The following is a 26,063-nucleotide window of genomic DNA, read 5'->3' as shown; positions in this document are numbered from 1 at the left end:
CCTGGAACTTGCCGGAATCTCATATATGTCAGACAATGACAGAGAAAAGTCAAGCAAAATGACACCTTTTATTGGCTAACTAAAAAGATTACAATATGCAAGCTTCCGAGGCAACTCAGGGCCCTTCTGTCTGAAGAAGGGGCCTGAGTTGCCTCGAAAGCTTGCATATTGTAATCTTTTTAGTTAGCCAATAAAAGGTGTCATTTTGCTTGGCTTTTCTCTACATTCATAATGGCTAACATGGTACAACACCCTAGTACTTCAGACAATGACAATAAAAGAATCTTACCTTAAGTTGAGCATTTTTGGGATGAGATGGGAAGAGCCATTCACAATAAGACTATGCAGCTGTCTTAATTTGTAGCAACTGTGCAACACAAGCTGTTCTGCTTGGTACAATTTTTCTGAACTTTGTAGAATTGATGACCAGATAAGTTCATGTTGCTGTGAAGTCCAACAGAGGTGCAACATACTAGTGTAACAAATGAATTTGAAAATCATTGTAGGTGTACCACTGTGTAGCTAGTAATGCTCAGATCACTTAGTTATGCGTATGGTTATTGCCACTTGTACTGTGACATTTGAAGCACTTTAGAACTAGCCTTACAAGTTTGCATCATTATGTACAACTAACACCTTCTAGGCAGATGTGTCTATGGTCATTCAGTTTTTGATTAACAAGAGTATTACGGTATTTAAAAAAAAAAATGTCAAGAAAAGAGAGTTAACACAAAGCTTTGTCCCATATCTAACTTGCCCGGAGCTGTTGAATGTGTCTGTTGTTTAATTTTAACACAGTCTTAACTCTTAAACTTTCATCTTAAGTTTTGACTCTGTTAAAAGTTGATGAAAGACACTTCGTGCATGCCATGATTATGCCCTTTGTAATATAGCCAAGTGATATAAATCATGAAATAACATATAACATTTCTGATGAAACCAGGGCAGTTTCCAGCCTCTGTGACCTTGAACTATATTAAACAGGGTTTATTGTGTGGTGGGTGCGGTAACACACTATCAGCGCATGCTCCCAAACTCTCTTAAGAATTTTATATTAAAAAAGAGTAATATTTGAAATAAATTCTTGCACATCTACTGTGAATCATAGGTTATACTTTACATTAGTCTTTAAGGTGACAGTTGGAACTTATAAATGTTTATATGCCATGTATTTATTGTTTAATGTTCTTCTCCCTCCTTAACCTCCTTAGCGTTGCATTTTATTCCAAAAAAAACATGTGAAAAACGTTGCTTTTATTTTGGCATGAAAAATTCAATTCTCTTTGTTATATAAAAAAAATCCTGGGATGAGACCAGACTTTTTCAGAGAGATAATTTCAAGTCCTGCAAGACGAGACTTCGTGCCAAGGGATTTAACCACGCCCATGGTCCATTCACCTTCATTTGTGTGAATGCTATTGTCAGACACAGTTCCTGTGCTCTCAGCTCTTATAAATTTTTATGTTTTCCTCATTTTAATACAAGACATACAATCTTTTCGTTTCCTTCATTGTAGTCCTTTTCTGGACAGTAATTTTTATATGTTCTAGATGAAACGTCAATGACTAAGTGAAGAAGAAAGGGCAGCTCGTCAAAAAGAGACCCAAAAGCATTGGAAAGAAAAGAGTTCAAAAAAGAACAATAATAATCTAAGTACAAATTTGAAAAATAAGGAAAATTATAATCAGCCCAGACCAAGTGGAACTGAAAATCTAACAGGTCCAAGCGGTGGCGGAAATAAAAGAAAGAGTAGAAGACAATGTAGAACGTCATAAAAAGGTTAAAAATCATTGGCGCAATACACATGCAGAGCAGGTTAGAGATTATGAAAGTACTAAAATTCGAAAGTCTCAATAAACTGATAGTAACAAACGGAAACTATTACTTGGTGAAATAATGGAACAGCAAAAAGAGATTGAATATATGAACATATGTTGTATGACAGAAGTATATAGATATTGTTCAGCATTAAAGTTTAAGTCAGAGACTTGTAGATCGTCTAATTCGTGTTGCCATTAGGGAAAAGTATTGTTTCTTCCCAATGAAGAGGCATACCTGCGAGAAATAAAAGATTTGTTGTTTGGTAAAAGTGAAATCCACAAACACTACAGGCAAAATATCCGAATCTACAATAATCTGTTCTTGTTCACATCATTCAATGCTCAAAACATAGATTTACACAATTCAAGACCATACGCTATGAGAATCTGTGGTCCTGCAACAATTAAAGCTACTACAAGTTTAATTTCAAAGAAACCACAATTCGGTCAGGTTTATATTTATGATCACAGAGAAGTAATGCAACATAGAATCGTAATAGTTAAACAATTGGATGTATTAGAAATTCTACAGCCAATAATGGATACAAATCCATACGTCCAAAAGTATCGCACTTTACACAAAATATATCTGAAAAACACGGACAAAGAAGTTTTCTTGGATTTCTATGTGAATTCGAAAGATGATGTTCGTTTATATAATAAACCAACATGTGATGAATTGTCAGCGATTAAAATAGTTTTGAAAGACGGAGATATCAAAGACAGAGCTGATATTTGTGTTTATTCAAAAGCAAAGCACGATTTGTCTCAAACAGCAGATATGGGAAATGACTAGTGTGTAGTGCCCACACAAGGGTTGGCGAGTGAAGCGTGCAGGGTGCAGAGCCCCATAGTTTTATTAAATCTCAAAAGTATAACAATGATACTAATAATAATAGTAATGATTAATAAAAATAATAATATGAAATTAACAATAATAACAAAAATAATAATAACAGGAATAATACTGCTAGTGATGCCAAAACAATATATAATCTCAAAATGAGTCCTTTGTGTGGTAAATCTTAAAGTACGGTGGAAGATACAATCCAACGTCAAAGTTGGGACAATAATAGCATGTTTTCAGGATTTCTTTTCAGATTTATCCGTTTTTAAACAACGCGCTGCACAGTTATGAGTTGGATTCTGTTTTTTTTCTGTTGGAGGTATATAATCAACAAAATAACTACCAATAAGACGCTTTGGATTGATCTGTCATTTGCTGGTTTGAGTGAGTCTCTTTAGTAGTAGTTTGGACAGTGGATGTGCTGCAGTGATTTGTTTTACAAGCTGGCATGTAAAATTTGCATTAGATAGTTTTGACAGCTTTTTGTTTATACAGTAAAACATGAATACATTCCAAAGGCACTGTTCCACCAGATGACGAAATATCTTTTTGTACTCTTCCTTTTTTTGCCTCCGCACAACAGGATGGAAAGTCAATTCTTGATCCATGCGATTAGCTGCCCATTGTGCTATTGTAGTCGACCATAGCACAAAGCTTCATAACATGCTTGTTTCCTTTTGTCTGTACAGTGACTGTAGCTGCATTATGCACAGTGCTAAGAAGACAAACATCTTTCTTGTCCTTCCATTTCAGTGCAAGCACTTCACCCTTTTGCCAAGATACTAGCACACCTCGCTGCAATTTAGCTCTGCCAAAGTATTCAGGCATGCCCACAATGGTTAGGATGCACTGTTCCAAATGCGTCAGTCTTTCTTTGAAGCAAAATGTCAAATAGCTCTGGCGAAGTATAAAAATTGGCCATTGTCACACAGTAACCTTGATCCAGCAGAGCATCTGTCAATGTCAGAACCAATGATGTAGCAACACCGTATTTCATTGTTCCTTTTCTTGTATTTGGAACCAAATTCCAAATGTATCCCATTTTAGATTCATAAAGCGTTATGCCAAATCCTGCACTTTTTGACACGATGTACTTGTATCCATGACAGTCTGCCCTTATAAGTCATGAGACTTTCATCGATGCTGACATTGCAGCAGTTTTACTACAATCACCTGGTATATCTCCCAAATTTTCTTCATTTTGGGTGCTGGATAGGTACTCTCATCAAAGCCTTCATTGTTGGTAAATTGCAGATATTTAATAATTAGTGAAAACCTGCACTCAGACATAATTTCTCCAAAGAATAACAGCACTTTTACAGCCTAAGTGATTGTCGGTTCTAACACTTACACAAGATACTTCTGTACAGTTGCCTTAGTGACACTTGGGACTAACGTTTTTAGCACGGTTTTCTCAGCCCGAGTAACGCTCAGGTCTAATGCTAAGGAGGTTAAAGTTGCTTTAACATTTTTCTTATGTATTCTTTCCATTGTGATGTAAAGGATGACAAATTTGTATTGCAATGGTTAATTTCCATTTTACTTGGAGACTTAATAGATGTATTTACTTTAGCCATTCTTGAAAGTGTATTTTAGTTGTTCAGATATAATGTGATACTTTTTTAACCTGTTGTCATCCTCTGGTTTTAGTACCTTGTTATGGACTACTACGTGGGTGGAGACCTACTTACTTTGCTCAGTAAGTTTGAAGATAGATTGCCAGAGGAGATGGCTCGATTTTACCTTGCTGAAATGGTGCTCGCTATTGACTCGGTTCATCAACTTCATTATGTTCACAGGTAAGATTAATGGGAATGGTTGAATATTTTACTTTATATGAAAATGATGAAATAATGATGCAGTTTTCTTGTCACTACCGTTTTTTGAATTGGTGTACCTGTAGCCCTGTTAGAAAAATGTATATTTTGAGTTCTAATGCTATAGATAACATTTGTAATTGTCAAGAACATATTGTTCACCATTTATTAAATCATCACAAACCTAAATAAACAACAGTTCCTATAATTAATTTTTAATTTTTTAAACTAATTTGTGTGTATCATAGCGAGCACTTTGACAGAAAAGAAAAATGCACATAGAATGGTTTTTCGCAACGCTCCTAAATCTGCCTTATGTGGTACTTTTCTTCTGCTCCTGTAGTCCTCATTAATTTCTATTTCCAAATTAACAAACATATGGATTTCCACTCTTCCATGTACACCTAACTTACTGTAAATACTGCTTCCAGTAAAGTCATCCTATGTTGGTCTCAAAAGTCTAAGTTCACTGGTCTGCCATCACATTAATTCATTTACATTGAAAAATGAAACAAAAAAACACAGATACCACTCTATTTAGGTTTTGTTACGTTTCAATAGGCTCCCTGCCCCAGCAACCCCCTTCACCCCCAAAACCCCCACTGGGTCTATCAGCACCCTTCCCCCAGTTAACTTTGAATGTTATGGGTCCTACTTTTTTCTCTACTGTAGAGTAACAAATCCATTTTGGCACTAAGTTTGCAGAGAATTTATTTGCAACTGGAGAAAGATACTTTTTCCACAAACAAGGTGTGCAGTTTTGTTTGGTTGATTATAGTACTTGGCCTGTTTAGCCCTAGCACATGCCATCTATTCCTAATTTATTTGGTTAATTGATCATGCATGTTAATGACATCATTGGCTTTTGTTCTTGGATATAGTGGCTGGTAAATCTACCGACAAATATAAAACACCCTGTTTAATGTTCTCTGTGTAGTTTTTGTTACAAATGATTGTGAGATTTTGGATAATTCCATTCCCTAAGATGGACTTGGCCAGTCCTTGGCATTCCTGCCAGAATAGGATCCAAGACGCTACAATCCAGTACTTGAATAAACAATTTTAGAAAATGAAAATGTTATTTTATTATCTATTATAAAAAAAAAATTGAGACAAGACTATTTCCAAGAGATTTTATCAAGTTCTTGCCCTTCTGTCAACCATTTACAGTTAATGGCCCACACCCACGGTCCTATCGCTTCTCATTCCTGTCAGACACAGTTCCTGCGCACTCAGCTCTTATAAATTTTTAAGTTTTCTTCACTTTTAAGTTCCCAATAAAAGAAGACTTATGTCCAAATCTTAATGAAGAATTTCATCCCGAAGGGTTATCAAGAGAAGAAATGAGTACACAGGCAATCCTAGCACGGAGAAATGATGAAGTCAAATGAATTTAAATAAATTGTCGATCGATTAAACTGCAAATTGTTTAAATGCGTATCAATAGACTATGCTGAAACAGTTGGTGGTGATTGTGTGGAAGATGAAAACGTCAACTTACAATATCCCGTAGAATATCTACAACCGTTAACACCATCCAGTCTTCCACCGGCCGAATTACTGTTGAACAAAGGATGTATCATAATGTTATTGAGTGACGGGCTATGCAATAGGACAAGATTAGTTGTATTCAAAATTGCTCAACCAATTCTGACATGTAATTTTAACAGGTAACAAGAAAGGTAATGTAGTACGTCTTCTGTGGAACACATTAGACACCAAATGAGATATTGATATGCCATTTGTGTTAAAACGTTTACAGTTTCTTGTTAGAATAGCTTTTGCTATGACAATTAACAAATCACAGGGACAAACATTTGAAAAAGTCGGCTTATTTATTAGAGAGAGAGAAACGATATTCACTCACAGGCAGTTATACGTTGCATTGTCACGATGCAAGTTCAAACAGGTAATCAAAATTCAAAGCGATATTGATGAAAAGTTAACTTCAAATATTGTTTTTACTGAAGTTTTACAGTAAAAGTGTAAGTTTAAAAAGTATTTGAGTGTTAAATTCAAAGCCAAACAGAACGAAAACATATAATGCAAAGAATACCTCTAAGGGAATTGTGGTAATGTGCCTTACTGGCATTACCAGTAATTAAATAAAATTAGTTAAGTGTCCTCTGCATGGCGTTGAGAGAGGCATTTGTTTCAGAAAAAAAGGTTAAAAAAGTATAAAGACCTTTTCTTTTTTATATAATGCAGACAGACGTCTTCACTGACCATTTTAGCGCCTTTTGGGGAGTGTCGCAGTGGTTCTCATGTAGACTGGAGAGATGGCCTTGCCATTGACCAGCCGGGATGGCATTGTCGGTCTTCCACTCCTGCGTGTGCCTCCCGCGACCTCATAATACTAAAGGAGTAAAAGAAAGTGTGAAGCGTCGTAGTATTTGTTTACCGTGGTTTAGAAAAAGGATCCCGTGTTTGTAGCTGTCTGAGCTGTAGCTCAGGGAAGGAGGAAAAATTTTTAAAAATGCTTACTTTCACTTTTGGGAGAAGCGCAGTCCATGTCTTAAAAGCTGGCACAACTATGCGCGTGCGTGCCAACTGCTCAAATGTTTATAGTGATTGTGTGGGACAGAAGACGCCTCCTTTCGCAGACGTGTTCACGTCTTTGCGAGCCCACGGAGGGATGATGTACGGTAGTTTAATTGGTCAGCGCAGGGGCACCGAATACAAAAGGGAATCATGGCCTCTAGAGGGGGTCTTTCTGACTAGATCTTCTTAGTGTAAGGTACTTGGAAGAACAGCGTTTTGAATTTATATATTTTGATAAATATCTCTGGATTAACTTTGGTGGAGGTATTTATAGTGTTGTGGTTATTTATTTTTGTATATACACCTTTTCTGTATTTTGAATGTTTTTGTTTTGGTGAATCCTGTATACACTGTTTGAAGGAGCAGCTTCCTGACAGAGCACTATGGAGGAAGACAGCTTCATTTTGGTTTGTGTATATATGGTTTTCACTAGTTTGTGTGTATTTTACTTTTTCATTTGGGACTTCCAGGCAGCACTGTAAATACTGTATATAGTCATTTTTGGGCTCCATTTGATTACTGTTTTTGCGTGTCCTTTGTGGTATTGGACTGTGTATCAATATATAAATTCCGCAGGACATTATTTTTGTTTTCTTTAAGTGCACCTGTAAATAAAACCTTACTTTATTTAAAAAAAAACCCAACCCTTTTTGTGTCTTTGTCTCCCTGTCGTACACCATCATCCTGGTCACGCTCGGTCTCACATACTAGACACCTAGAGTGTAGGCTGGTGATCCTAATTCCCACTACACAGGATGTCAACAGCAATATGAAAAATAATTTTCTTTCAATTTATTACGTTTTACTATTTTTTTTTACTAGGGTTAATTACTCGCTGTAATGTAAAATAGTTTGGTATTTTCCATATGTAACAATTCCAATGAAAAATACCAATCTGTTTAAATTCTACATCTGCTTCCCCATATGTGAGTGGCAGAGCCACGAAGTGGCTGGCGCATAATGCCCGCACAGGAGTTGGCGAGCAAAGCAAGTAGGGGGCAGAGCCCCCTAGTATTATATATCCTTATTATAGTTAAATATTTAATGTCTTAACTTGTAGTCATACTTTGTAGTAATCTGTACTTATTTGGTATTATAATGACTTCTTACCTCCTCGTTTTTCCTGATAGCATCATCAGTGCCTGTTTAGTTGTACAATTCAAGTTCATTGAATGATTTAGTAATGTGATACTCTGTGTGCTGTTGGTATTGAGAGTTGGCATTTATCCTTTCAATGTCTCTATGTAAATCTGTCAGCTGCATGACATTTATCTTAATGCTCATCTGTATGGTTTTTATTCTGTGATAATAATATAAGAAACACTTGTGAGGATTTCAGTGTGCCGAATGCTTTCATTATCTTCTTGCCTATTGAGGTTTAAAGTGAATGTTGATGAGTTATTTTTATTTTTTATTTGATTTATATTTAGTTTTTTTAAGAGGAGAACCAGCGAATGTTACGGCCTCTGTGTTCCATGTTCATTAATAAAGTGATCATTTTCCCCATTCTGTCCATCATTTAAGAAAATATGAGAAATGCTTGTAAGGCTGCAGCTTATAAGTAACACATCCTCATCATTATAGGAAGAAGACTAATCAGAAATTATTACGTTGTGAGTGATCCCTGTTGCTTTTCATCAGTGGAGGAGAAGTTTGACATGAGAGTATTTAAAAAACATTTTTTGCCATATAGAACTGCTTGCAGTAATCTGTATTCACCATTGTAGAGAAAATAATATCAACGAGTAGTAGGTTCCTGTCACTTCAGCATAATTCTGTAGACATTTTGCAAAAAGCATGGGGATAAAAAGGAATAAAAGCAGTATTAAAGTCCATTACAAGTGTCAGAAGAAGTTTATTATAAATTGCTCTAATCAGGTTAGACTCTTAAATAACAAGATTCCAACATACAGCTACACTGACAAGAAATTTTCATTGAAACATGTTACATAAAATAAAAAATAGATTTTTTACTGAAGTAGATAAAAAATTTACTTATTTTTTTCTTTTAAGTTCAACTCTTGAAAATGTATTAGTACCAAGAACTAACACAGACTAAAGAGGCACATATGTAGCATGTTTGATAAAAGCAGCAATGTCAGCCCCAAATGACTTAAGACACGATGTAGAAATATGTAGAAGAAACATGTAGTAGACTTGATTTTGAAAGATCAGTGACTTCTTGTTAGTTCTTTTGAACAGGATGTTAGAATTGACCCTCCTTTTAATAATAAATTCAAATGTTAATAATAACGTTTTAAGAAACATTATTGAAGTTTGAGAAAATCTTGATCCCAAAATTCTGTGATTAATCTTAATGATCCTTGCTACCATATAATATCTATACACAGTATCTATACATTTGACTGGACTTTACTAGATTTTTTAGAAATTATCTGACACCCTTATTTTCCATTATCCTTCATTCTTTTAAAATTGTTTCTTTTTGAATAATGTTAGTGTTGCTTTTACCAAGTGTATAATAATGAAGTGCGTGGCACATTTTTTTTTTCTTTTTTTTTTTTTTGGTTGTGATTTGTGATAAGAAGACACTCCAAAGGGAAACAATCATATTTTTGTTATAGTGTGGTGGAAACTGTGGCCTACATTTTTTTTAAATAGTAGGTCAGTGCTTATGCAAAATTTTTTGACTGCAGCAGAATAGCCTTAAATACAGAATAAAAGTCTGTATACTGAAAATGAAGCATTTCTTGGGTGTGGAGGTCTCATCCAGCCCTGATCAGTCATAAGCTATTTTTAAATATGGCAGTTCTGCCATATGATTTCCAAGCCTAAAATGAGCTCTGAAAATGAAGGCTTTGAAAAGAGAAAGCAGTTAAGCTGAAAAGGTTTGTGGGAAACCAGTTTGCACATATTTGACTGTTAATAACATGTCTGACAAGTTGTATAACTTGAAGCTCGGTATAATTTCAAAAATAGATGCAGCTTCTGCTTTGCATATAGCCTTGAAGGTTCCATGAGATTCTGTTCTTTCCAGAGTTTCTGCTCCAAAAAAAAGTATAAAATACTCATTGTCATCAACACTATAACAGCCATTTTCCAGATTTACCACGTTGGCTGGTTGCCTGTCCCATAGTGTTTTTCCTCCATACTCTGCAGTACACATACAAGCCAAAAATTATTTAATAAGTAAATTATAAAATTGCGTCAGGTTTCAGTCACTGACTGTACAGTGTCTGCACATTCTGTCAGTGTCTGCATGGATTTATTATAGGGTAATCTCTCTTTTTCTTCCTACATCCTTAGATTAAATTGACCCAATATGAGTCAGTTTTTGTTTATAATTGAGCTTGACATGCGATGGGCTAGTGCTCCACCCAGGCCTGGTTTGTGCCTTGCACCTGATTCTGCTGGAATAGCTTTGCAACCCAGGAACCCAAAAAGTGAAATAAGCAGGTTTTATAAATAATAGGTGAGTTTGATAAAAGGATGGTTATACTGGGGGAAACAAACACAGACCATAAAATAAATTCTGAAGCCAATATATTATAGTTATCTACTGTCACAAACTCCCCTCTGAGTCATAGCAAGGTTTTGGGGCAGCCACCCGTATATTTGGTATCCTTGCTGCAAAGTTGTGAAAATGTAAACAGCACTGATGTGCACAAAACCGAGTCCAAAACAGAACTGAGGGAACAGGGAAAAGGTGGAGGCTTTTAAAGGGGAAGACAGGAAGTGAGGTCAAAGGGTTTGGGCTCATGAGGGTCTTCAACCATAGGTTCGAGCCTGGACGTGACATCCCAGGGGCCGGAGCCGGCAAGGTCTTCTTCCATAGGCTCAGACCCGGAAGTGACATCTAAAGGACCAGGTGGAATCTCTCGAGAATGGTCTGCATTCTGAAAGGGAGAAAAAGAGTCAGTGCACTCTGTCATATCCTAGTCTGATTTGAATTGCCCTTACTTAAGCCCTTTAGCTGCCTCCCATGCGCACGTGTGCAACACTACACTGAAGATTCTCAAAATGGCAATTATATGACTATATTGGCTTTAAGTCTTTGAGGCTTAATCCATCGGAGTATTGGCAAGTAAAGTATGGGCTATCCAAACATGCTTTACTAGCCTGAAAATTACCATCACTTTGTTTTCTTTTTATTATCTACAGAAATTTGGCAATTGCCTGGTTTACCTTTTACGTAATTGCTGCTGATATCTGTCCTTTCAGTGCCAGATAACTGAAATCATGAGACAGGTTGAGGGCCTTTTTCCCATGCTGAGGCTTGCAGCTGTTGAAATGTTACAGGAAGAGAGAGTTTTTCGTGCCAGCAGCATGTTAATTTCCTGTGGGTCCCACCCTGGGAGCCACCTCATTGTGGGGAGCAAAAAAAAAGAGCAGTTCTATTTATATTCTGTACTTCTACCAGCTGGTATTGCCAGACTAGAAAGAAAATTGCAAATGTCTTTTTTGTTTCTGTTATGCCATACCTCTTGTAGTACAGCACTAGCCTGTAGGGTAATGATTCCTGTGGTGAAATTTTGAGTCAGGAATGAATTAAGTAAATGCTCATTATAATCCTCCTAAATCTCATATTCTTGATTTGCTGATGTTCGAGACAACTTTTTTAACTGTGTAAATATTGAAATGAATTCAAACTATCATTTCCTCACTGCCTTTCACAGGGAACCGAATCTTTTCATGGTAGCTCTGGATACAAGAAATTAACCAACTCTGAATGAGACACCAGTCCATTCAAGTGCATACTTATGCACACAATCACATTTTGTCACACAAGGCAAAATTAAAGTGAAAAAATATCCTAACAGCATATATCCTGGAATAAACTACCGCATTGAAGAGAGCCAGAGCCTGAGCTGGGCGTATATTGCTGCTGCAAAAGATTTGAAAACATGATCTTGTTGTGGGAGTTTTTTTTAAATTCTAGCGTTTTGAAGACAAGGCTTTAGGGTCATTATACTAAAATCTTATAAGCATTGTCAAGGATTTCAATGTTTAAGTATACACATACACTTAGCTATTTACTGAGCCTCAATTTAATTATGACAATTATTATATTTTGTCTGATTTCCTCTTTTTTGCTGATGGATGTGATGGATGGTATTAAATATTCATATTTATAGAATGTTTTAATTTCAAAAGCAAAAAAAAACAGTAGATGATTGTGGTTCCCCCTTATTCCAAGTAAGGGTTCTTAGGTTGATTGGCTTCTTTGTATTGTTTATATAAGACTAACTCACAAAGACGGAATCCTCAGTTTTGCCTCTTGTGACTTATCTGGCATATGCAGGCAGTAACAAACAGATGGATTAAATTACTCTAAAAATCTTCAGATCGTGACGCCCCATTTTAATTTCCCCAATTTGCTATTTACAGTACTAAAAACATATATCTTGTGCAAAAATATTAACATATTTACTTATTCCACTCTGCCATTCAGTATAACTTGCCACTTGTCTTTCAATTAGCACTCACTGAGTTACTACTTGAGTGCAGAACCACAGTTAAACCATATTTAAAATATTGTTAATGGACTGAAGTGTATGGATCATTTTGCTTTCTCGTTTAACAAAATATCCTAGAATGTGGTTATTGTCATTTTTGTCCTTTTCATCTACCTGGAGCTAGTAACCAGAATCCCATCCATTAAATTACATTAAAATACACAAATTCTCATTTATATATCCTTTTTCAAGTAAAGAGTGTGTCTTTGTCCTTCATGTCAATGTAGATTATGCTTTAAGATTTAAAATACACTGTGGTTACATAAGCTTTGAAGACCTTATTTTTTTAGAAAGATGTGCTGTGATGGCCAGGTCTTGATTATCAGTTTGATGCCAGGGGAATATTGCATTTAGGAAATTGTCTGTGAGTGCTATAATTTATTATTTCAAGAGTGATTCTGTTTCTTTAGAGTACAGTATTTATTGACTTTGTCTATCATTAAACAATCTTTGAAATTTTTCTAAAAGGTTTGTTTTATGTTAAACTATAGTGGGATGATTTTCTTTGTTGGGTTTTTGCAAATAATAAAAAGATAAGTGTAAAGTCTTTATAGACTAGATAGATATACAGTAGATGTTTTTAAAATGTACCATTTAGTAATTTTAAGATCTCAGTGTCATGGTTTTGAACTGTTGCTAATTGAAAACCACATCATTATTGTCACCTTTATTGTACCTTTAAGGGAGAGCAGGATGTTTCCAGGCCATGTAAGATAGTCATTGGCGTAGTTCATTGACCTTTTGGCCAAGTTTTATACTTTTAGTAGTGATTCAGCCATTCTTTATTATTAGCAGCATTATGAAGCCATGGTCAACATTATTTTTTAGGTAGCTGAATAAAGTACATGTCCCTTAATACTTATCTAATGCCTACAGATTGTTTTTAAACTGGATTGAATCTCCAGCCTCCACTTACATTTTAAAGGGAAACAATTCTCTGAATGCTTTGGTTCTGGCTCTTGTCTCTTTTGCTTCTCCTTGTGCTATTTTTGCTTCAGAGGTTAGAGTGTCTGTTGTTTTTCGTTCAGAAGTTATAGAGTGTCTGCCGTGACTTTTCCAGTGATTCTCAGAATATCTGTGTTTTCTAAACCAAGTATCAGAATTCCTGTCTTATCTGCTCCACAAGTTGCAGTACATGTAGTGTTTGTTTCTAAGCACCAGCGGTGTTTCAATTATGGCCTGCCGCTGCTGAGAATCTTTGTGCCCCTGTATATAGCATGACTCTTAATGATTTTGTTCTTCACAGTGAGATTAGTTGTGTTTATGGTGGTGTAATGTATCCTTACACCTCTTTATGGAGCCTCGTTTTATTCAGGTTCTGTGTATTCTTGTGCACTTTTGAGGAGTGTCTGGAGCCTCAAGAGTAAGATTGTGGCAAGTTTTTCCCTAAACTATGTTTATTACCTTAACATACAAGCAATTACACATAGCAACTTTATGTTGTATTTTCCCAGTCAAGGACTCTGAAAAACATTAGAGCATCTGTCATTTATACAACCTCATATTCTCACATTTTAAATATTAGTAAAGTATGGAAGAAATGTTACATTTTATATATTAAAAAGTAAAAGTTCAATTTATACTTCATTATTCAGTGAGTTTCTAATTTCCTTAGTTTTAACTGGAGAGATGTTTGCATACTTGGCATTAATTAGAAAACCATTAAGGGTACACAACATGAAAGTGCAGACAAGGCTTAAAAAGTCTAGTATGGGGACCTGAAGGATACACACCTGATGCTATGTACAGTGAAGTATTTTAAAACATGTCTAACATGGGTGGAGTAAGATTTAGCAGCTCCAGACTCATTGTCTTTTCCCAGCACAGTGAATCATATTGTCTTCAATTGGTGTAAAGGTTTTGGAGCACTACAAAAAATAGGGAAGCTTAAGGATGCATTGCCTTCAGAAAGTACTCCCTTCATTTTTTAACACATTTTACTATGTTGCATCATTTTGCCAAAATCATTACATTATTTTTTCTCACATCAAACAACACTCAGTACCCACCAGCATGACAAAGCAATAAGTGGATTTTAGAAATATATTTCTAATTTGTAAGAAACTGAAATATCACTTTGACACAAGCATTTAGGCCCTACCTATCTCAGTACTTAATTGAAGCACCTTTGGCAATAATTACAATATGGGTATTGCCTGACAAGCTGTGCATACATAGATTTTAGGATTTTTGGGATCCATCAGTGAGCAGCTATTTTCTTATCTCTCCAGATGTGTTCAGTTGGGTTCAAAACTGGCCTCTGCTTGGGCCACTAAATAATATTCACAAACTTGACCCTTAGCCACTTCTGTGTTATCTTTGCTTTATGTTTAGGGTTGTTCTCTTGTTGGAAGGTGAACCTTCAGTCCAATTTGGGGTCCAGAGTGCTCTGTAGCAGGTTTTCATTAAGGATATCTCTGTGTTTTGCTCCATTCAGCTTTTGCTTATCACTGACTAGTATCTCGGTCTCTGCTGCTGAAAAATAACCCCACAAAATAATGATGACAGCACCAAGTTTCACTGTTGGAATGATATTGTGCTAGGTGATTAGTGATGCCTGATTTTGTCTAGATGAGATGCTGTAGAACTGACGCTAAACAAGTTAGTCTTGGTTTCCTCAGACCAGAGAATCTTGCTTCTCATAGTCTAAGAGTGCTTTAGCTACTTTTTATCAAACCCCAAACAGGCCTTTATGTTTTACATATTTTTTTTTCCTGTATCCTTTCCCAGATCTATGTCTTAACACAGTACTTTCTCTAAACTCTGCTGGTAATTCATTCTTCCTCATAACCTGTTTGTTTTCTCTCTGATGCACATTGTCAACTGTGGGACCTTATATGACTTGAGCACAGATGGACTGCAAAAAAGATGTAGAAATATCTAAACAATGATAAATAGAGTGGGATGCATATGAGCCAGTTTTTAAGTATCATAGCAAAGCGTCTAAATTGATGTGTCAATGTCACATTTCAGTTTTTATTTTTAATAAATTAGCAAAAATTCCTAAAATCATGTTTTGACTTTGTCATTTTAGGGTGCTGAGTGTTATTTGATGTGGGAAAAAAATAATTCAGACAATTTTCGCATACAATAACATAACAAAATCTGTAAATTAAGAAGGGGTCTGAATACTTACTGAGGGTACTGTATTGGAGTCCTTTTGTGAGACTGAAGAAAAAGTCAATTCATGAATTTGACTAACAGTCCAGTGCAGCAAAGTAGTAGTGATGGTGGTAGAGCAGGTATAAGTTCTCAAACAAAGCTTTTGCTTTAACAGAAGTCTGTCTACTTCCTCTTTTGCCACCAAGTTTGAGTTGTGACTAAAAAAATGAGTTTGTGGGGAAAAGGTCTCAAAGTGATGTACTTGTCAAGACTTAGTGCTATTCTGAGTTGAACAATCCTTGAGTTGCTTTCCATCCTAGCTAGAGAAGGAGATAAAGTGGATCTGGCATCTAGTAAGGATACTCCAGGTGTATGACCTACTTTGACGTAATGCATGGGAAGGTCAAATCTATCATATTCCCTAGAGGTGCTGAGAAATTTACAATAAGACAAACAGATGTTGTGGTTAGAAATGGCTATTCTAACGAGCACATTATGTAGGAATGGTGACCCTTACGAAGAAGTGACACTTATAAATGAGGTACTTCATCCTCATCATATGTTTTGAAATAGGTAATCAATGGTATATGAGCATCTTTATTAAGCCAGAATACTCAAGTAATAAGACTAATCTTAACCCTCAGTTCACCGCTGCATGGTGTTTCAACATTCACATTGTTTCAACCTAATAACTGTAAAAATAAATAAATAAATAAGTACAAAAATCTGCTGTACAGTCAGGTGGTGTTTGTTTTTTAACAGTGCTAGTTTGATATTCTCCATCTTTCATTAGGCCTTAAGATCACTGCTACAAACTGTCTTGGCATGCCTTGGAGTAGCTGCTTGAAGGAGACTTGTTAAGGCGCAAGACTTGAGAGTATGCTGTTTTTAACTGAGAAAAGCTTTTGTCTTTATTCATTAAAACAACAACAACAACATTTATTTATATAGCACATTTTCATACAAACAGTAGCTCAAAGTGCTTTACATATTAAAGAATAGAAAAATGAAAGACACAATTATAAAACAAAATAAATCAACATTAATTATCATCGAATAAGAGTAAGGTTCAATGGCCAGGGGGGACAGAAAAACAAAAAAACTCCAGACGGCTGGAGAAAAAATAAAATCTGTAGGGATTCCAGACCATGAGACCGCCCTGTCCCCTCTGGGCATTCTACCTAACATAAATGAAACAGTCCTCTTTGGATTTAGGGTTCTCACGGAAGGGCTTGATGATGATGATGGTCACGTAGACTTCTGCCTTTTAATCCGTCCATCATTGTTGGAACTGCAGTGTCTCATTTTTATTAACTTTTTCGAATGACAGTTCTTTTCAGGATTTACTCTCTTTGTTTCTCATTGTGTGAAAGTATGGCAAAACAATGTTATCATTTTTCCAGAAGGCTGTTCACTTGGGCATTTTTTATAACTCACTGTCAGCTGTAAAAGTTCAACTGGTAAACTGGACTGTGTTTTTGGCCCATGTGTGTGTGTTAAGGGCTTGGTATGTGTCTTTGTTGGGATGGATTTGTGTAAATAATTGTATATTTGTTTTGTATTGTAAATAGTTTATCTAATACATCTTTTGGACTTTTAGCCCTAGTGAATTGTGTCTTGTGTAGAAGGAATGAGTGTATGTATTGGGTCAGGCTGCGTTTTGTATTCATAAATAAATTTAATCAAATACCTGTCATCTCATTTTTAAACCTACTTAATCCAAGCCAGGATCATATTGTGCTGGAGCCTCCTTGTCAGGGTTTGGGGAAGGGTAGAACAAGATACCAGTCCAATACTGGGCCCACTCTCACATACACCCAAATTCACACAAGGGCCAGTTTTAAGGAGCCATTTAACTAAACTTGTATGTCTTTGGTGATGTGGGAGAATCATGAATGCCCACAGCAAAACTCAATGGGAGCATGAGGTGAAAGTGCAGACTCCTCACAGACAACAACAGAGTCTGCTGCATCCATCACTGTGCCACTGTACTGCCTTTGTTTAATATAAAACAGTGGAAAAAAAAAACATAAAATTATTACTCTATGTGATAAAATAGAATTAGACTTGGTCATGTGTTTCCTTCAAAATAAACAGAATCCCATAGTATTGTTGAACTTGACATTGACACATTTTCATCTTCTTAAAATTTTAGTACATTTTTAAGTAAATTTAGCCTGGTTACAAAGCACTTCTGTACTTTCCAAATGTCATCCATTTGTATCTGTTGAAACCAGCTTCGGGCTAATTTGATAAATCCAAAGAAATGTATATGTCGAGTATCAAATAAATATAATAATAATAACACAGTTCTTTCAGAATAGTTCAAACTGCTTTTGCCATTTTCTAGTGGTAGCATTAAATCTATACTAATAAAAGGCAAAGCCCTTACTGACTCACTCACTGAATCACTCACTCACTGACTCACTCACTCACTCATCACTAATTCTCCAACATCCCGTGTAGGTAGAAGGCTGAAATTTGGCAGGCTTATTCCTTACAGCTTACTTACAAAAGTTAATTTCGAAATTCTACATGTAACGGTCATAACGGTCGATAACGGTCAACAACGTCCGCCATGTTGAACTTTCTTATTTATGGCCCCATCTTCACGAAATTTGGTAGGCGGCTTCCCTGCGCTAACCGAAACCAATGTATGTACTTATTTCAGTGGTATGACGCCACTGTTGGCCGCCATATTGAACTTTCCAACATCACTAAGTTTCCAACTTCCCGTGTAGGTAGAAGGCTGACCCCATCTTCACAAAATTTGGTAGGTGGATTCCCTGCGCTAACCAAAACAGATGTACATACTTATTTCGGTGGTATGACCTCACTGTCTGCCGCCATATTGAACTTTCCAACGTCACTAATTCTCCAACTTCCCATGTAGGTAGAAGGCTGAAATTTGGCACTTATTTCAGTGGTATGATGCCACTGTCGGCCGCCATATTGAACTTTTCAACGGTCTTTGTTACTTATGGGCCCATCTTCAAGAAATTTGGTATGCGGGTTCCCAACGCTAACTGAATCCTACTTACGTACATATATGTCCATAGCCTGCAGCTCGGTCACCGTGTGAGGCGGCGTTGGGCCCCCCATCCCAATGCCTCCCTCGTTGTTGGCTGCCTGCCTATATAAGGCCATCCGTCACTCCAGTCTCTACATTCCCTTACTTGCTTCACCACGGGAGTCACGTCTCACTGCTGATAACTACAGCCTTTTTATTTAATCCACGGCTTCTCCGCTGTTTTATTGTTCATTTATTACGATTATAGTTATTGTGTAGGTATTTTAGACTTACTTTACATTGTTCAGATACCCATTTCCTTTATCATTCCAGCTGTACCTCCATTAACATGTCTATCGAGGTGATCACCATCGATCAAAGAACTGTCACTTACCGAGTGGTTTCCATGCCTGGAGATGGCACCTACCTTTTCCATTCTCTTTGTTACATATTGCACGGCCATATCAGGCTCACTCTTGATATCCGGAGGAACATTGTGTCTTATGTATTGAATGACTGGGACAGGTTCAAGGTGTGGACTGATGACGGTACAGGAGATAATTATTCTACACAGGAGCACTATAAGAGTGAAATGCTTAAGCCCTTCACTTATGCATCTGCATGTGAGTTGATGGCTGCCGCTGAATTGTTCGGTTGTCGCTTTCAAGTGTACCGAAATGGCCAAGTACTTTACACCTTTCGACAACCGCCAATGCCTCTTAAACATCTTAGATTGACAGGTGACGATTTCAGTAGTGGATACTTTGATGTTTATGAATGTGTAAACTCTAAAAAGCTGGATGTGAAGTTATCGATGAAACCGGTTGTATACACAGCTTGGCCATATTACAACCGGAAGGCTGAACTCACAATGTGGTATAAAAAGAGATCCTTAACAAATAATTATTGGTATATTTTCCCTCAGTTTAAAAAGGTTTCATTTTCTTTTTAATAAAAATTTTAAGGCAGTACTTCGCCACTGCGAAGCGCGAGTATTTTGCTTATATATATATATATATTATATATTTCCTTTTCTTTTTCATTACTTCTTTAACACACTACTTCTCCTCTGCGAAGCGCGGGTATTTTGCTAGTTTATAAATAATTTAGACAGGCCCTTGCCACAGATTTGAACTAAATTTCATATTCTTGATAATTTGGTGATAGTGCTCTTCTGATGGGTGTATAAAATGCCTTATTATGCTGTTTTTATGAATTGCAGCACAGTCTTTAAAGATATAAACAATTAATAACAGGATCAGTACTACAGTATTGGTAATACAGGTGTTTCATGTTCATACCTTTCAGTTGGCCAACATTTCTAAAAAAATCCTTTTTTTGCATTGGTTTAATTGATATTCTAATTTTCCAAAATGCTGAATTTGGGACTTTCATTAGTTGTCAGTTATAATCATTAAAATTAAAAGAAATAAACATTTGAAATACATTAGTCTGTGTGTAATGAATGAATCTAATATAGAAGTTTCACTTTTTGAATGGAATTACTGAAATAAATCAACTTTGTCATGATATTGTAATTTTATGACCAGCACCTGTACATTTTTAACATATTTCTACACTTTATTGAGAATGGGAGCAAAACTTAGAAATTTATATTATACCACATGATAGTTGTTTAACCTTACCCCTGTGAAATGAATATAAATGTCAGCCTTGGTAGCAATTCTAAAAGTTTTCTATTCTCAGCACATAGTACTCTCATTCACAGCTCATGGCTTGCAGCCACAAAATAAAGCAACATTTAATTAACTACTCTGCTTCTTGAACCAGTCATGGTATGTAAAACTACTGTGCCAGTTTATAAATGCATTAGAGTAAATCTTTTAAGTTACTTCTGTTTACTAGTATCAATTAGAAGGGATTATTGTCTGACATGTCACAGTTTTTAAATGTAATATCTCTCTTCAGCGGTATGGGTTAGTTAAGCATACTGTATATGTGATTATAAAGGAGTACAATATATAGCACAACCTCTACTGTTGTTATCAAGTACTTGCTTATTCATTTTGGTATTGGCCATTTTTTACTGAGTAGATTGAAAGCTATGGTACAGCATATGGTGCTTCCTTTAAAATCCAGATGGTGGTGACTTGTAATAGCAAAAAGGAATCAGGAGAAAATTCTGTGTGTGAACGCTAAGTAAACTTGATAAGGACTCTCGGCTTGGGTGATTTTGAAATGTGTTCTTTTTTTTTTTTTATTTGATCATTTTATTTTAGTGGGCAGTCCAGCTAATGAAAAGAGTATGTTCTAGGCCGAGGCAGTTGCTTCATAGTCATATACAGAACATGCAATCAGATCTCAAAAGCAAGTAGTCTAAGGTTATTCAAAAGCAGTGTCTGCTGGGTCCAGTAGTAGTTGGAATAGAACATGTGTTGTATATCACATTTGTCAATGCTAGAATTCTTAAAGTTTGTATTTTTCTGTTGTCTTTGATTTAATGAGCAAGCACATAGGTGTTACTATTTCCAAGTACTGTAACCCTGGACCTTAGCTGTAATCTTCATTTGAAAAATGTGCTTATTCATAAGTAGTTTGTAGAAATTTACCTCTTAAAATATACAGTACTTATTTACATTTCATTCTTTTACAATCAGAGGTTAATTTGAATGGAAAAAGAGTATAGAAACCTTTAAAAACACTGATTCAAAACAGTTTATTAAGCTTAAATAAGCAATAACATGGTAGAAATCACTAAACCAAAGAAAACTTTAAAAGATGCACTAGTGAAATAAAACATGAAAAACTGAAAATACTAATCATTTATAAAAATCAAAAGGTAACCAAAATCAGATACCCTAACAATACAACTTGTGCCCACTGAGAAATTTATTGAGAACACTACACATGCTTATCCATTAAGTTATCTAAACAGCCAGTCATTTGGCAATAGCACAATACATACAATCGTGCAGATACTGGCCAAGAGCTTCAGGTAATATTTACATCAAAACACAAGAATGTGGATAAAATGTGACCACAGTGATTTTGACCATGGCATAAATGCTAGTGGCAGACGTACTTGTTTGAGTATTTCTGTAACTGCAGCTGTTCAGGGATTTTCACATACAGCAGTCTCTAGGGAAAAAAAATCAAGTTAGCGATGGTTCACCAGATGGAAACGACTTCTTGAAAAGAGAGGTCAAAGGAGAACGGCCAGACTGGTTCAAGCTTACAGAAAGGCTGTGGTGACTTGGATAACTTCTCTGTTCAATTTTGGTGAGCAGAAAATCATCTCAGAATGGACAATATGTTGAACCTTAAGGCAAAAATCTGAGGCTACCATGGGCACAGGCTCAACAGCACTACACAGTTGAACATTAGAAAAATATAGCTTGGTCTCATGACACTCAGTTTCTGCTTGGGCACACAGATGGTAGGATTAGAATTTGGCACTAAGAGCATAAATTCATGTACCCTTACTGCTTTGTGACAACAGTCTAGGATGGTTGTGGTGGTGGTGGCAGCAGCGGTGTGATAATGTAGGAAATGTTTTTTCATGGTACAGTTTGGGCTTGTTAATATCAACTTATCATTGCTTGAATTCCATGGATTATTTGAGTATATTTGCCTACCATGTGCATCCCTTCATGGCCAAAATTTACCCATCTCCTTATAGCTATTTCCAGCATGATAATGCACTGTGTGACCTGTGTGACAAAGCAAGCATTGCCCATTACTTGCTTCATGAACTTGTCAATGAGTTCAGCGTTATCCACTGGCCTTCCAAGTCACCAGATTTGAATCTAATATAAATGTTTTGAGATATGGGAGAATGGGAGATTTGCAGCATGAATATGCCTTTGACAAATCTTCAAAAACTGCTTGATGCCATCATGTCAAGATGGACCAGAATCTCAAATTTACTTCTGATGGCAGCCATAAACAAAAAAATGTAAGTTCAGCTATTGCTAAATAGTAACATCCCATCCAGCTTTTTCCATTAAAGGGTCACAGGGAGCCAGCTGCTATACGAGCAGTAATAGCCACAAGGCAGGAACAAAGCCTGCATGGGGCAGTAAAGGCAGTCAAAGTAACATTCAAATGCACACCCACTCTAAAACCATTTCAATTTTGCGTTGCTAGTTAATCTAATGTGCTTGTTTTTGGAATATATGAGGAGGTTCGCATACTCGGAGAAAACCCAAATGAACACAGAGGGAACTTTCTTTTCAACTAGTGTGTGTGTGTATGTATATATATATATATATATATATATATATATATATATATATATATATATAAAAGAGTGCTGTGTGAAAGACTAGCGACACAGTTTTAGTTTTTCCCTTTGCACCTGATACTGCCAAAATATGTTCATATTCACCAGTCCTTAACATTAGATTTTAAAGTTTCAGTAAATAAATCCATGGATGGATGAATATTCACAAATATTGAACAACATAGAAATAAATAGCAGTATCCTCTGAAAGATGTTAATTTTTCTACATTTTCCATTTCACTTACCTTTGAAACTAAGAGGTTGTTTCTGATTATTTTTACTTAATGCTGATTTTATTAGATTTTAGTTATGTGCCTTGCTCCTTTATAGCTCTTTATAATGCCTATACCAAGTGACCTTGAGTATTTTTTCTTGTTGTACTGTATCCATTAATTGCAAAATATCTATTGCTTGACAATGATAAATAGGAATTGTTATTACTGTATTGTTTTTTGTTTCAAGTTCTTAGAACTGGATTTGGCCAAGCTGATAAGTACAAGGGCATGATCATGCTTGACCTTTGTCTAGTGAACACAGTATTCACATAGGAAAGAAAATTAAGTGATATTAGAGAAGTCCAAGAAAGCCTTTTACTTGCAGCATTTCTTAACAGATAGTAATTTGTAGAGTTTAACTGAATATTCTCATTTGCTCTTTTGCAAACAGAAAAGAAAATATTTTAATTTTCCTTTTAGCAGAAAATATGTGAGAAGCTGAAATACATTTTCAAAGAAATACCTTCAGGGTAGTTTTTGCATCTGGATGATGTATGGTAGTATGTTTGGATGTGAGGTAGCTTTTAATACTCTGTAGTAATTTGTTAAACCCAAAGTGAAAACAGAAAGACAGAGAATGGCTCTGTCCACATAAATCTTTTACAATAGAGTAAATCTTATTGTTTGTCTTAGATCAAATAATAAAGACCGCATTTACTGCTTATGCTGTTTTCTGTGCAAAACGGAAACACATTTGGTTTCTTTTTTACTATATTTGTGAAGCAATGTGAAATATGTTTTGTCGTCTGTGGTTTTGGTGTTTAGGTGAAAGATGCAAACTAATGTATATGCATAAAAAATCTTCTTAAATCTCCAAACATGTACATCTTAGGTTAATTGGCAAGTCTGAAATGCTTAATGTGAGTTTAGGAATGTGTATAGACCGATGGTCTGTTTTTTCCTGCATTTGTGCTGGTATATTAAAGATAACTCCATGATCATGAATTGAATTAGGTAATATTGAAATATATATATTTATGTTTGTATTAAACCTGCGGTTGTTGTTAGGATGCAGCATAGTTAGTGCTGTGTCCTCATAGATTTATTATTCTGGGCTTGAGAATCCAATGCTCAGTTGTTATCTGAGTGGAGCTTGCATATTCTTTTAGTGTATGTGGATTTATTATTTTAGGATATCCAGTTTTCCTCTCACATCTCCAGAGACATGCATGTTAAGTTAATTGGCCCTTCTTATTGGACCCTGTGTGACTGGCCAGTTCAGAGACAACATTTGATCACTTTGTTCGTGGCTGGATTCTGCGTTGTACTTGATACTGCCTGGAAGGGTTCCATTCCCCAACAAACCTATATTTGATTAAGCATGTTTGAAATGTTATGTTTGTTGCTAAAATCTTTGTGTCAGATTTTTTTGGAAAGAATAGTTAGGAGAAGATTAAAATGATTAGCCTCCTAAGAATTTTCTTGACGCTGCAATATGGTTCCTAGTTGGTGCAGCAGATTGAACATTTAGATGAGCTTCTTCCCAATGCATTAAGAAAGCAAATGTAAGGAAATTTAAGTCATACATTTATCAATGACTGCAAGACTTATTGTTAGCTATAGCATTCAAAATTGAATGTAATTCAAAAGCTTAATATTTTGGACTGACTATGTGCAGTAATGCCTAAGTCGAATTTACACATATAGCACAAGTGACAAGTGACAAATGATCAGTGATCAGTAGAACTGTAATAAACTCTTAGTCAGATTATGATGGGCAGAGTCACAGTATAACCACAACAATACAAAACTGTAGATTGGAATTATGGTCTTCATCTACAGTGCATCCGGAAAGTATTCACAGCGCATCACGCGCATCATTTTTTCTACATTTTGTTATGTTACAGCCTTATTCCAAAATGGATTAAATTCATTTTTTTCCTCAGAATTCTACACACAACACTCCTTAATGACGTGGAAAAAGTTTGCATTAGGTTTTTGCCAGTTTATTAAAAATAAAAAAACTGAGAAATCACATGTACATAAGTATTAACAGCCTTTGCTCAATACTTTGTTGATGCACCTTTGGCAGCAATTACAGCCTCAAGTCTTTTTGAATATGATGCCACAAGCTTGGCACACCTATCCTTGGCCAGTTTCGCCCATTCCTCTTTGCAGCACCTCTCAAGCTCCATCAGGTTGGTTGGGAAGCGTCGGTGCACAGCCATTTTAAGTTCTCACCAGAGATGTTCAGTCAGATTCAAGTCTGGGCTCTGGCTGGGCCACTCAAGGATATTCACAGAGTTGTCCTGAAGCCACTCCTTTGATATCTTGGCTGTGTGCTTAGGGTCGTTGTCCTTCTGAAAGATGAACCGTTGCCCCAGTCTGAGGTCAAGAGTGCTCTGGAGCAGGTTTTCATCCAGGATGTCTCTGTACATTGCTGCAGTCATCTTTCCCTTTATCCTGACTAGTCTCCCAGTTCCTGCCGCTGAAAAACATCCCCACAGCATGATGCTGCCACCACCATGCTTCACTGTAGGGATGGTATTGGCCTGGTGATGAGCGGTGCCTGGTTTCCTCCAAAAGTGATGCATGGCATTTACACCAAAGAGTTCATTCTTTGTCTCATCAGACCAGAGAATTTTGTTTCTCATGGTCTGAGAGTCCTTCAGGTGCCTTTTGGCAAACTCCAGTTGAGCTGCCATGTGCCTTTTACTAAGGAGTGGCTTCCATCTGGCCACTCTACCATACAGGCCTGATTGGTGGATTGCTGCAGAGATGGTTGTCCTTCTGGAAGGACCTCTGGAGCTCTGACAGAGTGACCATCGGGTTCTTGGTCACCTCCCTGACTAAGGCCCTTCTCCCCTGATCGCTCAGTTTAGATAGCCGGCCAGCTCTAGGAAGAGTCCTGGTGGTTTCAAACGTCTTCCACTTATGGATGATGGAGGCCACTGTGCTCATTGGGGCCTTCAAAGCAGCAGAAATTTTTCT

The 26,063-nt window shown here is 36.3% G+C and overlaps 1 protein-coding gene across 4 annotated transcripts in view; it reads left to right on the top strand.

Annotated features, from left to right (window-relative positions):
* Nucleotides 1-26,063, top strand: part of LOC120525692 (serine/threonine-protein kinase MRCK alpha-like) — a 429,465-nt gene that overhangs the window by 204,874 nt on the left and 198,528 nt on the right. For all 4 annotated transcript variants that reach the window (XM_039748213.1, XM_039748214.1, XM_039748215.1 and 1 more), the window contains exon 5: nt 4,318-4,466. In XM_039748213.1, the coding sequence (XP_039604147.1) occupies nt 4,318-4,466 (149 nt within the window). The remainder of the gene's footprint in view (nt 1-4,317; nt 4,467-26,063) is intronic.

Source organism: Polypterus senegalus, chromosome 3, assembly GCF_016835505.1.
Source record: "Polypterus senegalus isolate Bchr_013 chromosome 3, ASM1683550v1, whole genome shotgun sequence".
NCBI classification, from domain to species: domain Eukaryota; kingdom Metazoa; phylum Chordata; class Cladistia; order Polypteriformes; family Polypteridae; genus Polypterus; species Polypterus senegalus.
Note: the sequence above shows the minus strand (reverse complement) of the source record. Positions and strands in the feature narration are given on the sequence as shown.